Genomic DNA, 13,801 nt, shown 5'->3' on the forward strand with positions numbered 1-13,801 from the left:
GTTTCTCTATCTCGTTTGAATTGCTGCCGAAACGGAAGATGGCTGATCCGCCCGCTGATTATTGAACGACGTTGCGGTGAAAAGAAAGCGCATAGCTATCAACTTGGAGACGAAGTGCAGTATCGTGAAGGACTACAAAGACGGTACTTGGTTAAGAAGTACGCACTATTGCAACCGACGGTGTCAGTCCCTCCGGGGCTTTGTTTTCGCGAGGGACCTTCCGCTGCACTACGTGGAGTACCTGATGTTGGCAAGCTTCGCGTGAGGCAAGCAAGGTTGACGGACATGGGGTTTTCTCGTGCAAGCCAGTGAGAAGCAAGTACGCAGTGAGATGCTTGTGGTAATTTCACCCCCACGTTTCCTCGGGATTTCTGAAGCTGAGAGGCGGCCGTGGCAACCTTCTCGTATTTTTTAAAAGGACCCTTTCGAGGCCACCAAAACGATGCCTCGGCGGAGCCCGCGTGTCACTTGCCGTCCGTGACCCCCTCTTTGCAGTTATGCTTTTTTCGTGCAACCCGTTTATAACAATTATCGGTTATAACAATGCAATTTTCGTGGCACTTGAATATTGTTATAAGTGGACTCGACTGTACTACTTATATGGGATCTAAACGTCAGTTTGAATAGTACATATATGTGAAAGGAAAAACTGCAAATATGAAGCTCTTTTACTGCATGGTGTTTGCAAACACATGGTTTGCTTGATACCTTGAAGGGCCGTTACAGGAAACCAGTTTATGAAGGCACACTGATGCACCAGAGTGGCAACACCAAAAATAAGAGATTATGCTTGTTTTACTAAGGTGGGACTTACTGTGACGTACACAGGTTTTCTCACGATCACATGAGAAGGGAATGGCTTACCCTAGATGCGGCTTCTGCTCGCTGCCCGTCATCTTCACCGGCACTGCGGCTACGTCTCCGAGCCAGGGGAACCACGAGCTTGCTCGGGTTCAAGTAAGGCACATCTATGGGCAGCCGGGGGTCGATAAACGTTGTGCTCCGGGACGTGTGGTCGATGAAGAATTGCTGCGACACAAGAGGCGACGATGGTAAGTGCCCATGGGTTTCTTCAATGCAGCATCAACACAAATGTGGGCTCCTTGCAGGATCAAGGTGTGGATGACAGACACGCAATGCATTGAATCAGAGTTGCGAACCAAAAAAACAAAGGCGAAAAATGAAGACTGCATGTCTTTGTACTGTGATGACTGCATGCCTTTCAACTTCATTCCTATGGGTCACATTTTAAAAAAACTTAATGGCTTGGGATCTTGTTGAGAACATGTTTTCCAGGCTATTATATTCTCCCTGAGTATTAAAAAGCATATCAATGAGGCTCTGTTATGAACTTATGGTACAGAACAAAGCCCCAAATGACCTCAAGCTTAACGAACACAAATGCCAGACTTCAGAAGAATGTCAGTCTGCATCAGAAAACAGCTTAGAAGTGAATTGTGGGTTTTTTTGTCCCAAAGCAACACATGGGCCATGAGGGAGGGATGCCATAGGTTGTGTGGAGGGGGTGCCAACATTGCTCAGTACGGCCGTTTTTGTATTTTGGCTCCATCGAGATACGGACACTATAGCCGGGATCGAACCCATGACCATGGGATCAGCAGCAGAACGCCAAAATCATTCAGCTACCACGGTGAGTAAAACAGCTGAAATGACCTGCTACAATAAATCTTTTTCTGCCTGGCCACTAACGCCTCCCTTTCATTGATAGTTTTAGACAGCATCAACTAAACCACTGCTGATTCATGCAGAAAAGTAGAGCAGAGGGAGGCCTCACCTTTCCTGAGCGATCAAGCTTTGTCTCCCAGCCTCTGGGGAGCTCCCTGGTCTTGTCAGCAAACTTGTTCAGCAGGCTCACCAAATCCCGGTTATGCTGGTATCTGCAATAAATGTGCACAGGTTAAAAAAATTAACGAGTAAGCTGCGGGGAACACCACTCTATAAGGGCTTAACGGGGCACTTCAATACTAGACTAAGAAGAAGGGGTGAGAGAACATTTGAAATTCGAATACAAATCCAATATGTTTGTCATTCAGTTTATGTTCGATTTGAGAAATTTATATAAACCTGACCTTTGCAAACTCACGTTATCGGAAAAAATTATCTGCAGATCGAGTTTGAAGTGTCAGCAAAACAGTACAAAAGCACCTTCTCTGCTTCCATCGTCATTTATTGCATGGACCGATTACATTCAGACGCTGCTAGGTTTGACCCCGTGCGATATTCCGCAAGTGGTATTTCTTAAAATTTCTTATAATTTCTCTCCAAAATTTTACATAACATATTACATAAGTGCACAAGCACTAGTTCTACATGAAAATAAGTGGCATATTTAGAGCCTGCAAAAACACATGTTCCCTGAAAGTTTCATAGTTGTGACTTCTTTAATATATTTTTTTTTCTCATCTCAAAAAGGTGCACTTATAATAATGATCAAGCAAGTTAAAGACCTTTACATCAGCCGTATATAAGGTCCTCAGTTTTCCACGAAAAATTGCACCTTTTTGCATTTTACACCGAAGTGTGTGTTAGCAGCCACATTCTCTCATTTTTTTTTATGAAATTATGTTTGTGGAAATTAATTTATTGGTATCATTTCACTTGAGAGGTAGAATGCAGTAAGAAATGAAGTACTGCTGATGCCTTGATGTGCTGGCTTTGGCTCTGGCAGCAACATGCTCAATATGGGAGGAGTAACTGCACCAGCACCCTTTGAAGATTGTAGTGTTACTGTACTAACATGATCTGCTTTAGAATGCACCTTGTGTTATTTATTTATTTATTTACAGAATACCTGCGTCGCCTCGAAGGCATTATGCTGAAGGTTATGCTTGAAAACAAGCTACAAATTACTTCGAGATATTCACAGCGAGCTCACCCACCAGGCTCATGAGCTGTGACAAAAAGCAAACTGTTCAAGAGCTCGGTCAATGAGGCAAAGCAAATGAAACGCACTGGTGAGATTAGATAGAGTTGCTACAAATGTGGAAAGAATGCGGCAAAGACCAATGAGGAAGAAGAGAAGGCAGGGAAAGATGATGAATGTTTATGGTGCAAGGGCATCTGTGGCCAAAGAACGCCAAGCCACAAGGTGTTTTCCTATACTCAAGGTGAAGTCTCAGACCCATTTCTATTTCATCCTAAAGAAGCTGAGCACCAAGGTAGGGGAAAGCGTGTACCCATTGTGTCACCACCAGTGGGTACCCGGCGGCACTGGGGATTGAAAGTGCCACGAGGAGTAGAGAAGGGAAAAAAGTGAAAAGTGTCTGCTAAGTGAAATGCCGCATGCATTAATGCACGAGGCTTTACTACGATAGATTCTGTTGCGAGTGCTTCTGAAGTATAGCCTCTCGAATAACACTATGGTTGGCCTGAACATTCTGAGGTTGAGCTATAGCTGTTTCTCTCCCTCTCTCTTTCACTCACACACACATGCACACACTTGTCCGTGTCGTAGGTGTTTTCTTCCTTTGTGCTCGTCTTTTTTTACGCTGCAGTTATGTGGAAGCACACACTTTCATTTTCCAGAAAATTGGAACTCCCCACCTGAGTGATATATTCATGGGCGCATCACATTTGTGCAGACACGGCAATAGTGGCAACAAAAAAGCACTTTGATTTCAAGTATCGGCCAGCATCCATGCGGAGGCTATTGGGCCAACAAACAAGAAACAAATCTCACCTTTCAAAGTTAGCAGGGTCTCGCCGAATCTTTGCAATCATGTGTTTCAAGGAAGAGCTTCTATTGTAAGCAGCCAATGCATCCTAAAGCAGAGAACCACAAAGCAACATTTAAGCACACAGGGGCACAGTAACTTCAAAACTGGTCATAGCATGACAGCAACTGACATTATGTGAGAAATTATCCAGTAGTTTCAGAAACTGAGACTAATAGCCATGACAACACCTGCCATGCTTCCCTCAATGTGGAAATGACATGGTCTGTTCCCTGAAAAGGTGCGGTAGAGTTGCACCCCACTGCAATTCAATGAAATTCACAGAACTCCCCCCCCCCCCCCTCCCCAAAAAATTTTTGTTGAAGCGGAAAATTTGCTGACCTGGAATCAGCCTGGAAAGAGACAGATTGGACTAGAAAGTTCTTGTGAACAATGTGTACATGCGTACATTAGACAGCTTTGACAGATTCGATATTTTAATGTCAATATTCTCAATACACTGCGATCTCGCCGCTCTTATTTATGTATCGCTGAATGATCCCTTGCGCACTACTGATGATTCCTAGGCCTTACTGGGACTGTTTAAGCACCAGAGAATGAGCAAAAAACTTTACATGACCTCAATTTCCAAGCAAATGGGAGAGTACTTAATAGCTTTCTGCATAATTTTTTATGCTTCTACACAATCATGTTGCTCCTGATATCAGCCATAGTCATGCTGGTGCTTTACCACTGTACACAATGGTAGTTGCTTTCATGTGAAAAGTGCTTGACAGCATGCTATCAGAGTAGCAGTAGTACAGGTATAGTCAGAGCATGCTATCAGACAAAGTCAGGTGGGAATGCAAACCTGCTGTGGCAACAAGTGCACAGCGGCCACAGTACAAAGGGCCCAAAACGGAATGGGAAGATAGCGATAAAGATAAGGAGGCAGAGCAGCTTACGTACTGATAACAAGCACCATAACAATACAAACACCAAAGCTTGGCTCGTGCTAAACGTGTCTCTTGAATATCTTTGTCTTCTTTGTGAGTTACTGCATGAACATATACAAAAAAGAGACAAAATAGAATCCGTGGCTTGTCAAGCTAACAATCCATTGCAAAAACCAAGCTCTTCGTTTCGACCATACTGTATAAACTTGTGTAAGGGCCGCACTTTTTTTTTTTAAATTCAGGTGTGAATTTTGCAAGTGCGACCCATACAAGAATTAAAAAAAGAAAAACATAAAACACATCCCCCCCCCCCCTCTCAATTGCCTAGTCCAAAACAGGGGATGCAGCCCATACATGGGTGCAGCCCTTACACGAGATTGTATGGTAATAAGCTTTCCCAAGCAAAACCAGACCATGCGCAAAACAGGGCCACGTGCCATGTCGCAGCACCTCCCAATGACAGCCACTCACGTCGTTCATGTGCAGCACATTGAAAAAGTCCGACCGTGTCGTGAAGCGAACGGCCGGAGACCTCAGCAGCGCACGCTGACTGTCGGGGCTGGAAACCACAGGGGCGGGAGGCGCTGAAGGTGTCACACTGACCACTTCTTCGACCGTGGGCACCGGGGATGGGGCGGGACCACCACTCGGCACGGCAGGTGCGGTTACAGTCGGTGCTGCTGCTGCTGCCACACTCAGGGGTGCAGCTGAGGCAGCAGCCGCGGCAGCTGTCATACGAGGTGTCATGGTGCGCCGTATGCTTTGGTACCTGGTGCAGAGAGAGCGTTTATCAGCCACTGTGGGTTAAGCTGCAAATGTTGCCATAGCCTACTTTCACCATGCTCTGCACTAAACAATAAACAAACTTTGACTGAACCTCATAAACAAAAAGTTGCAAGGTCTTTGCACTTCCCTGCTACAAACATTTATTTCATAGAAGGCCCTGTGCACAAAGTCGACTGCCACTGTGACATTGAAAGGTATAGCCTGTCCAACCCCCGACGAGTTTCAGTGCCAGGGTAACACGGGGCAGTGCTACCCTACTGCACTGCAGTCTATTGCAGTATTGGGACAGTTCTATCTGTGCACCTGGGATAGGAAGCAATATGATGACCAAGGTGAAATCATGTCACCAGCGAACCAATCAATGAGCTGCATGTGCAAAGGCTCATGCCGTGATCGGACAAAGCACGGTAACAACAGGTGACTTTGGCTGCATCGAAGATAGCTCATGAAGTGTCAAGCATTGTTGGAGAACGTTCTGCTTTGTGTGAAGCAAGAAGTGAGTACTTGTTAGTGAAAAATAAAATTGAATTGAAAAAGAAGTTCCGCACAGGAAAAAGAACACTAGCTCGGCTGTCCTGTGATAGCTTGTGCCCAGGTTCGAAGATACAAGTTGGAATAATTCAAAGATTAAACAGAAACAGGATTGTTAGACATCTCTAGATGCTTGAGTGTTCGCTGGTCGTTTAGCTTAAAGAGGGAAATTGTGACATGCTTAGCTGTCTCAACCACATTAGATTCATTAACATTATACATTCCAAATTTAATGTATGCAGACAAAGCCAAATAAATGGCAAACATGAAATGCACATTCTCACATAACTGCACATTTTCATTACAGTTCACTCCGATGTTTGAATGCACTAAGCATTAGTGCTTTGCTTTTCCACTGTTTATCTCAGCTGCAGCCGCAACAAAAAGCCCTAACCGCCTGCTAGCTGGCCCGCATTCTATACTTCGCAGGTGGCAATACGCAGGTTGAGACTGACCCAAAGGCCCTTGTAAATCGCTATACAGGGCCAGAAAGAAAGAACTAACCTGCGATCAAACTGCTGCCTCTGGAGTTCATTGCAGGTTGCAGCCACGCCAGCCGGTTGCGACAGCGATGGTCTGTTCCAAGTGGTGGTACGGTTTAGGTGGTCAATGTAGAATATGCGCCCGTGACTGTCAATTCGCGCCTCCCAGTCTGCAAGACAGGGGATCGAAAGCTTCCAGATACCAGCACTGGCATTTTTTGGCAATGATGTTAAGTGCTTCACATGGTAACAATGGGCCAACCACCAGTCAAGTCCCTGACAATGGCAGGCAGCCATTATCAGCCAAACATTATACTGCTAATATCGTATATATATAACTCAAAGGTGATCATGAAAAGGTTCAATATATAGATAATTCAATATATAAAACATGGCACTGGATAAGCTTATGCACAGCATAGCTTATCCTCCAGCTACGACTGGAAGCATGGCACTCGCTGGTGTTGCTAAGCCTAGAGCGCACATCAAAGCCACAGTGGACGGTGTTTTAGAACTAGCCATTGCCTATCATAACAGATGTAATCATCCTTTTATCAGTTCACTATAAAAACAAATCTTGTCAAAATTCAGGTACAATTGACTTCTGCAGCACTTTCAGCAGCAAAGCAGGTCCTGCGTGAGGTGCCGCAACCGGTGAGTGGAACGCCAGCTTCCCCATACAAAAATGATGTTGCACTGAAACTAAGCAAGCCGGAACAAAGGCTATGCACAACCGCACCGTCCACTCCCCTCGTCATGCAGATTTACAATGTACAGTCAAAACTCGATTTAACGAAACCCGATTTAACGAAGGTATCCTAATTCCCCCTCAGACGCCCATAGGGTTCAATGCTTTGACTAACCCGAAATAACGAAACCGATTCCGTGATCTGTCCCGATTTAACGAACCTTTTTTCGAGAAATAAAGGTGAAAAAGTGCTAATTTTTGGTCTATTTTGTAGACAGCACCCCAAAATTTATTGATTGCGAGTCAGCGGTAACAGCGCGGAGCATCTTCAGCCCGCCGCTTTTTTCAAACTGCGCGGCGCAAAACGAGTTTTAATTTTGAGTCGAGCTCACGAGATGGCACCAGCAGTAAAAAAGTTTTGTGCCACATTTCATAGATGCAGTTCGCGTGTTTTTTTTTTGTGTGTGTTTGTGTGTTGTGCTCTGTGTTCGCTCTTGTACGGATATTTCCCCGTGCCTTTGAACGCACGTCTTTGTCAAGCTCAGCTTGTTAGGTCTTCATCAGTCTAGCCTTGCTATCGTGAACGCGGACGTGGTGTGTGCGAGCAAGCGCGCCGCTAACCCTCCTGACTAGCAGATGGAGCCCTGCAAGAAACGAAAAAGGCTTACCCTGGACGAGAAAGCGGACATAATTCGTGCTGTGACAAGTGGAGAGAAGAAATGTGACGTGGCTGCAGCAGCGAGTACTCTCTCCACAATATTGAAAGGGAAAGATGACATCCTCCGCGTCACTTCGTCAGGGAATCTCTCGCACAAAAAAACGCTGAAGACTACTCCTCAAAGCAAAATGGAAGAGGCCCTCTTCGCCTGGTTTATGGATTTGCAGGTGAAGAATATTCCCGTGAGTGGAGACCTGCTCCAACAAAAAGCTCGCTCTTTCGCGTGCTTGCTGGGCGACAACGAGTTCAAGGCAAGTCCCGGCTGGCTGTCGAGCTTCAAAGAACGACACGGCATCGTCGGGAAAGTGCTCAGCGGTGAAGCGAGCAGCGTAAGCATGGCTGTAGTCGGCGACTGGCAGTCTGAAAACGTGCCCGTCATTCTGGGAAAATATGCCCCCAGCGACGTCTACAACGCCGACGAGAGCGGTCTATTCTACCAAATGCTGCCTAAAAAAACACTCGCCCTGAAGGGGCAGGCATGCCACGGCGGCAAACACAGCAAACAAAGGCTGACTCTTTTGCTGTGCGTCAACATGGACGGCACCGACAAACGCGACCCGCTTGTCATCGGAAAGAGTGCGAGGCCGCGCTGTTTTAAAGGCACCAAAAAGCTTCCTGTGAAGTACGTTGCCAATTCAAAGGCTTGGATGTCGCGTGCCATTTTCGCTACATGGCTGAAGGAATTTGACAGAGACATGTGTCGCCAAAAAAGGAAAGTGTGCCTGTTGCTGGATAACTGCACGGCCCACTACGTTGCAGAGGTCGAGCTGACCAGCTTGGAGCTCCGCTACTTCCCCCAAACGCAACGTTCGTGGTTCAGCCTTTGGATCAAGGGATAATTAATAGCGTGAAGTGCGCATACAAGCGTCGAGTCGTCGACAGAGTTTTCCTCAACCTGGAGCTGAAGCTCGAGACGAAAATAGATATTTTTATGGCGGTTGAGATGGTGGCGGCGGCTTGGAGAGCATTCAGGCCGTCGATAATTGTCAACTGCTTCAGGACTGCCGTTTTCGATACACTAGGCCCTGAAACTGCCGAAGCTGGTCCGGACTGCGTGAGCGCCGTGCACGAGGATGAAGATGCCTGGGAACACCTTCGCTCAGTGGATTATAAATTTTTTCTACAGTGTGCTCGTATGCGATCTGCCACCGTTGTATGCATGTGTTTATTTTATTATTTTGTAATGGCTCTTAGATGAGCCACAGGCATTTTCAAGCTATTTTCTTTAGCTTTTGGCCTGTGGCTCATCCTAAAGACTGTATGCACATTTGTAAAATAAAATAACAGATGTCGGTGAAAAAAAAAAAAAAAAAAAGTGCCCACCGGCATAAGTTTCTCAGACTACGTGAACGCCGACGCAAACGCAGTCACAACGGAAGTTTTGACTGATGCCGATATGTTGCGGCTTGTAGGAAGCGCGGAGGGAGTGACGGCTGAAGACGCTGCCGACGACCCTGCAGGTGCCGAAGCTCCCGTGCCAACACCAGGTCAGGTGATGGATGCTCTCGATCTGCTGCGACATTTTGCCGGCGCACACGAGGGGACGGAAGACGCGCTGGACGCACTTCAGACCTACGAGAAATCGGTGCGGCCGTTGCTCACAAAGCGCACGCAGGCAAAGATCACCGACTTCTTTGGTGGAAAACAAATGTGTAGTCCCCTGTGTAGTCCCCTCGGGCCTTTCTTGTTGAGTAAGAATTTTTGTTGTTTCTTTTCATACGCGCTAGCGGCGCCGGTCGTTTCCGCGGTCCGCAGTTTCATCTTGGGAGCATTTATGCTTCACAAATATGATGCTGCGGTAGCTTTCTGGATGCCCAGAAAATCAGAAGAGAAAAACACATCTGCGTGCAATATTTCATGAGATTCTAACCATAAATAAAAAAGTTGGTTTTAAGACCCTCGTCCCCCCTTAAAAAGAACATAATCACCATACGCTTCTAACAGCATGTATGCAGTGCAGTGCAAGTTAAAAACACCATGCAGAGCGAACAGGCAAAATGAAGACCTTTCTCAACTATGTCAGGATGCACTGATATTGCCAACTGCTTACGTGGTGGCAGTGGTTCCTCCAGCTCCACACGCTGGTATCGAATAGTGCGCTCAGGAATAGAAGGCAGGCGGGTGGTGGTGTTGTGCTGCTGCTGCTGTTGCTGCTGCTGTGACTGTGCGGCACCGGCCGCCAAGGCAGCAGCAGCTGCAGCTGACGTTGCTGGAGATGGCTCCACAGTAGAAGTTCTGCTGCTTGCCACACTGCACGCACGAGTGGCGCATGCTGTCATAGATGGACCCGTTATCTTCTGTCAGCAAGCTATGTGTACACACTGCTGAGAAAAGTCACAAAGACCTGGACCATACTTACGTAAGAGTGTACTGCATTTTAAGGTGTGAACACAACCGCTGACGAGAGGTTAGTCACATCATACGCCACTAAGATTTTGGAAGAGCCTCACAAGAATTTTCAACAAGGAATAAAGAACTAATTATAGTGGCTACTCTGAAATTAAGCTTTGTGAAGTAAGGTGTGCCTTGTTCTAATGGCACAATTAACCCTATATAAGGCGTGACCTCTATGCATGTCTCACATGTATACAAATGGTACAGTTGTACTCAGCACAACTCTAGGGATCAAATTACATCACACTTAATCCGTTTAGACCACTGGTTTTTTAGAAAAAAAAAAAAGGGGGTACACAGTTGTACCTATGCCTTCGTAAAAGGCCTCAAGTACATATCCGTACCTCAGTATTTTAGACGCACAAAGAACTTGCTTTTAGATTTGAAAATTGCTTCAAGAAGTATTATGAGGCAGCTGACTGATGAAAAAGGCATAAAAGCTCAACAATTTTTCAAACTTTCTTTTTTCCTGCCAAACTGGGCCTCATCAAACTGTAAACCCGCACTCCTAAAAACGCACACAATACAAAGGAGTAATACCCCTGTCATACGGGCAGTTTCAATGCCCATTGAGTCAATGGACAGGACATCAAACTCAATGCTTAGCCCTACAAGAGGCTAAGCGTGAAACCTTTACGCAAGGAAAATGGAAACAAATGCTACATTTTTGTCAGTAATAGAGAATACTATGCCAGCTACAAGGAAAAAAAAAATATCTGATACGCTTAACTATGTCTGAAAGAAGGACAGCTAGAACCACATGACAGGATGGCAAGAAAAATCGAATCTATACAAGGTCACTAAGAAACGACAAGCCTTGTGGAAAAGAAAAAAGGGTGCCAAAAACAAAACATGCGTAAAGTTTAAAAATGAACTCAGCCTTATTTCACGCCTACACCCAATGCAGAAAACAGAGCGTCCATTTCAAGAGAACAACCAAGCATGTCACATGTGTGGCAAACCTTGCATGTAGGACTGATGGTCCCTCGTTGCCAGGCAGGAGACAGGGCCGGCCGTAATCGCCCTCCCGATGGCTCAGCACTGCCACTCGTGTGGCTTCGCTCAGTGCCAGGCTGCTGTGGTCACTGTGGCTATACGGCAGGAGGCCAGAGCCTGTTAGTCCAGGCCCCAATCTCTGCTCAGGCATGTGGCGCCTGCAAGGACAACAAGCTCGCCACTGCAATGTAGAAAGACAAGCACTACCGCCATACAGGAAACAGGAGTGCGTAGCCCTCTCTCACTTTAAAGGGCACAGGCAGGGACTCAAATTAGATCAATCATGAGAAGGACATGCGTGACAGCAACTGCCCATATTGCTGTCAAAAAGCTGCTAGTCTATTTCATGAGAGAAAACAGGTTTAAGGTGTGAAGGTTTCGTGAAGCCGAAGTATGCAGCAGGTCAGCACTGCGGATGCCATCAGTATGGTGTGAATGGCTGCTACCGCTTCTACTAAAACTGCCTGGAAGAAACACTCGCAAGGGACGTACCTGCGATGAGCCTGATGGTGGCTGTGTCTGTTGTGCTGTCTTCGAGGTCTCGGGAAGGAGCACTCAGAGTCTGAGTGGCATCGCTGCGGAGGCTGGATGAGCCGCCTCCGGCGTTGGGACGCCTCCTGACCAGCTGCAAGTGCACAATGTAGGTGCAAATGTTTTAAAACATTTCCTCGAAAGATGCCAAGCAAGGATGTGGAAAAAACCCACAGCCTGACTGGAAACAGCAGTAACCCTTTTGATTCTTCCTTACCGACAATGATGAGAGCAAGTAAGGCGTCACTGGCTTCATGCACCAAAACATCAAAGTGGACATTTAGAAACTACCGCTTGAAGGACAAATGAAAAGAAACAAAAGCTGCCAGAATTGTTGGCAGAAAGTGACAAATGGCACAGGCCATGCAGAACAAGTCTGCATTGATTAAAAGGGGAATAATTCCCATTTCTGGTTAATTAGAACACATTCAAAAATTTTGGTTGCCCAGCATGAACCAGAAAAATTTTGGTTTCCTTGGTCAAAGCATTAAGTCCAGAATATACCTCCCATGGCCAAAAGTAGCTAAACAGACATCTGGAGGATGCTTTAAATTCAAAACCAAAAAATGGTCAATCTAGACACTCGCATATTAAAAGCACTTTAAAGAAACAGTAACTGCTTTCCCTGTTACTTCTATGTTCTGAGAAGGGGCTTGGAGTCTTGAAAATTCTTAGGACATGAGGACAACAGCTGCTACATCCACCAGCCTACCTCCTTTCTTTAAGGGGAAAGCCTTTAATGCCTCATCATTGTTGACAGAAGGCTGTCAGCAGAAGCTTGTCAGCAGAGGTGTCATGCTCTTGACGGGTGTCCACCAAGATATGTGAGACAGTTACTACATAATTTCCTTTCCTCAAATACAATTTTCATTTTCTTCATTACAGCCGTCTTTATTCTTTCACTCCCATTTCCTCCCTTCCTCCACCAAGGTATCTTAGACAGTTACTGCATAATTTCCTTTCCTCAAGGAGGTGTCCACAGAGATGAGAGAGAATTACTGCACCATTTCCTTTCCTCAAAAAGCTTTGTGTTCAAAGGGCAAGGCATGGGGGGTGGTGCCCCAGTGGTGGCTCCTGGCAGCTCTACAACACGCTGCTGCATTCCACTCCTAAAGGTGAAGCTTAATCTTCATTAATTAGCAGTTAATTAGTATGTAGTCATTAATCAGTAATTGATCATTAATTAGTGATCTATCATTACTTTGTAATTAGTCATTAATTATGCGTGACCTCACCGAGTGGTGACGCCACCAGTGCCACAGAGGCAGTCAAAGTGGGGCAGAAAACGCTTTCACCTCCATGCAATTTCGACAGCCAAAGTGCCCCCTGAATTTCTTGCCACTGAAAAAATGAATGTGCATGCAGTTTATCCCTAATGCTTGGCTTGAACTGCGCATGCATGTAACCTTGCCGATAATCCCGCTAGCTATATGCACAATACTGTAAGCATTCCAATTCCCACTCAAGAATCCTTCTAGGCAGTTTGAAGTTTCATGCAGCCCTTGGCGGTCGCACCAGGGAGCATCCAACACATTTGTCCTCCCTTGCAGAAGCTGAGGGAAAACTTTAAGCTTTATGAGCAGTGATAGTGGCAGGTGTCTGTGACCGACAGGTACAATTCTGGGTAAACAGGCACCACAAGGATAGCACAGTGACAATAACTGCTCTACCAAAGCAGCACAGAAAACTTGTGCGTTTGATTTCAGTGCTCAAGATGCATATGCCAGCAGTGCTCTAGATAAAGGTTCGCAAACTGGGTTCCGCAGAACTCCAGAGTTCCTTATTAAGAGTGCTTTTTAGGGCTTCCTTCGTAGCTAAAACCATGTACCTTTCCTTTACTCAAGTTATTGTGGGACTAATCACAAAGCAATTGTTCATTGCAGACTGTTTCACTGTAAAGCCCGTCATTTTTAATTGAATTCAGGCATTTACTGAGGTGCCGTGTGCCTGCCTTTTTGCCTGTGTGTTGGGCTAGAAAGAATGGAAGACAAGACGCTCAGGGTTCCTCAGTGCCTTCAGAAAACGATCGGAGTTCCGCAAGACCC

At 45.9% G+C, this 13,801-nt stretch overlaps 1 protein-coding gene across 3 annotated transcripts in view; it reads right to left on the reverse strand.

Annotated features, from left to right (window-relative positions):
- Positions 1-13,801, reverse strand: part of LOC149342172 (E3 ubiquitin-protein ligase HECW2-like) — a 48,156-nt gene that overhangs the window by 19,190 nt on the left and 15,165 nt on the right. For all 3 annotated transcript variants that reach the window (XM_089544436.1, XM_089544434.1, XM_089544435.1), the window contains exons 8-15: positions 11,718-11,850; positions 11,192-11,383; positions 9,886-10,085; positions 6,452-6,599; positions 5,102-5,399; positions 3,701-3,783; positions 1,796-1,898; positions 865-1,029 (exon numbers count right to left, since the gene is read on the reverse strand). In XM_089544436.1, coding sequence (XP_089400562.1) covers positions 865-1,029; positions 1,796-1,898; positions 3,701-3,783; positions 5,102-5,399; positions 6,452-6,599; positions 9,886-10,085; positions 11,192-11,383; positions 11,718-11,850 — 1,322 coding nt within the window. The remainder of the gene's footprint in view (positions 1-864; positions 1,030-1,795; positions 1,899-3,700; positions 3,784-5,101; positions 5,400-6,451; positions 6,600-9,885; positions 10,086-11,191; positions 11,384-11,717; positions 11,851-13,801) is intronic.

The sequence above is a fragment of the Amblyomma mixtum genome, chromosome 5 (genome assembly GCF_055824585.1).
Source record: "Amblyomma mixtum isolate Tamu chromosome 5, ASM5582458v1, whole genome shotgun sequence".
Classification (NCBI taxonomy): Eukaryota; Metazoa; Arthropoda; class Arachnida; order Ixodida; family Ixodidae; genus Amblyomma; species Amblyomma mixtum.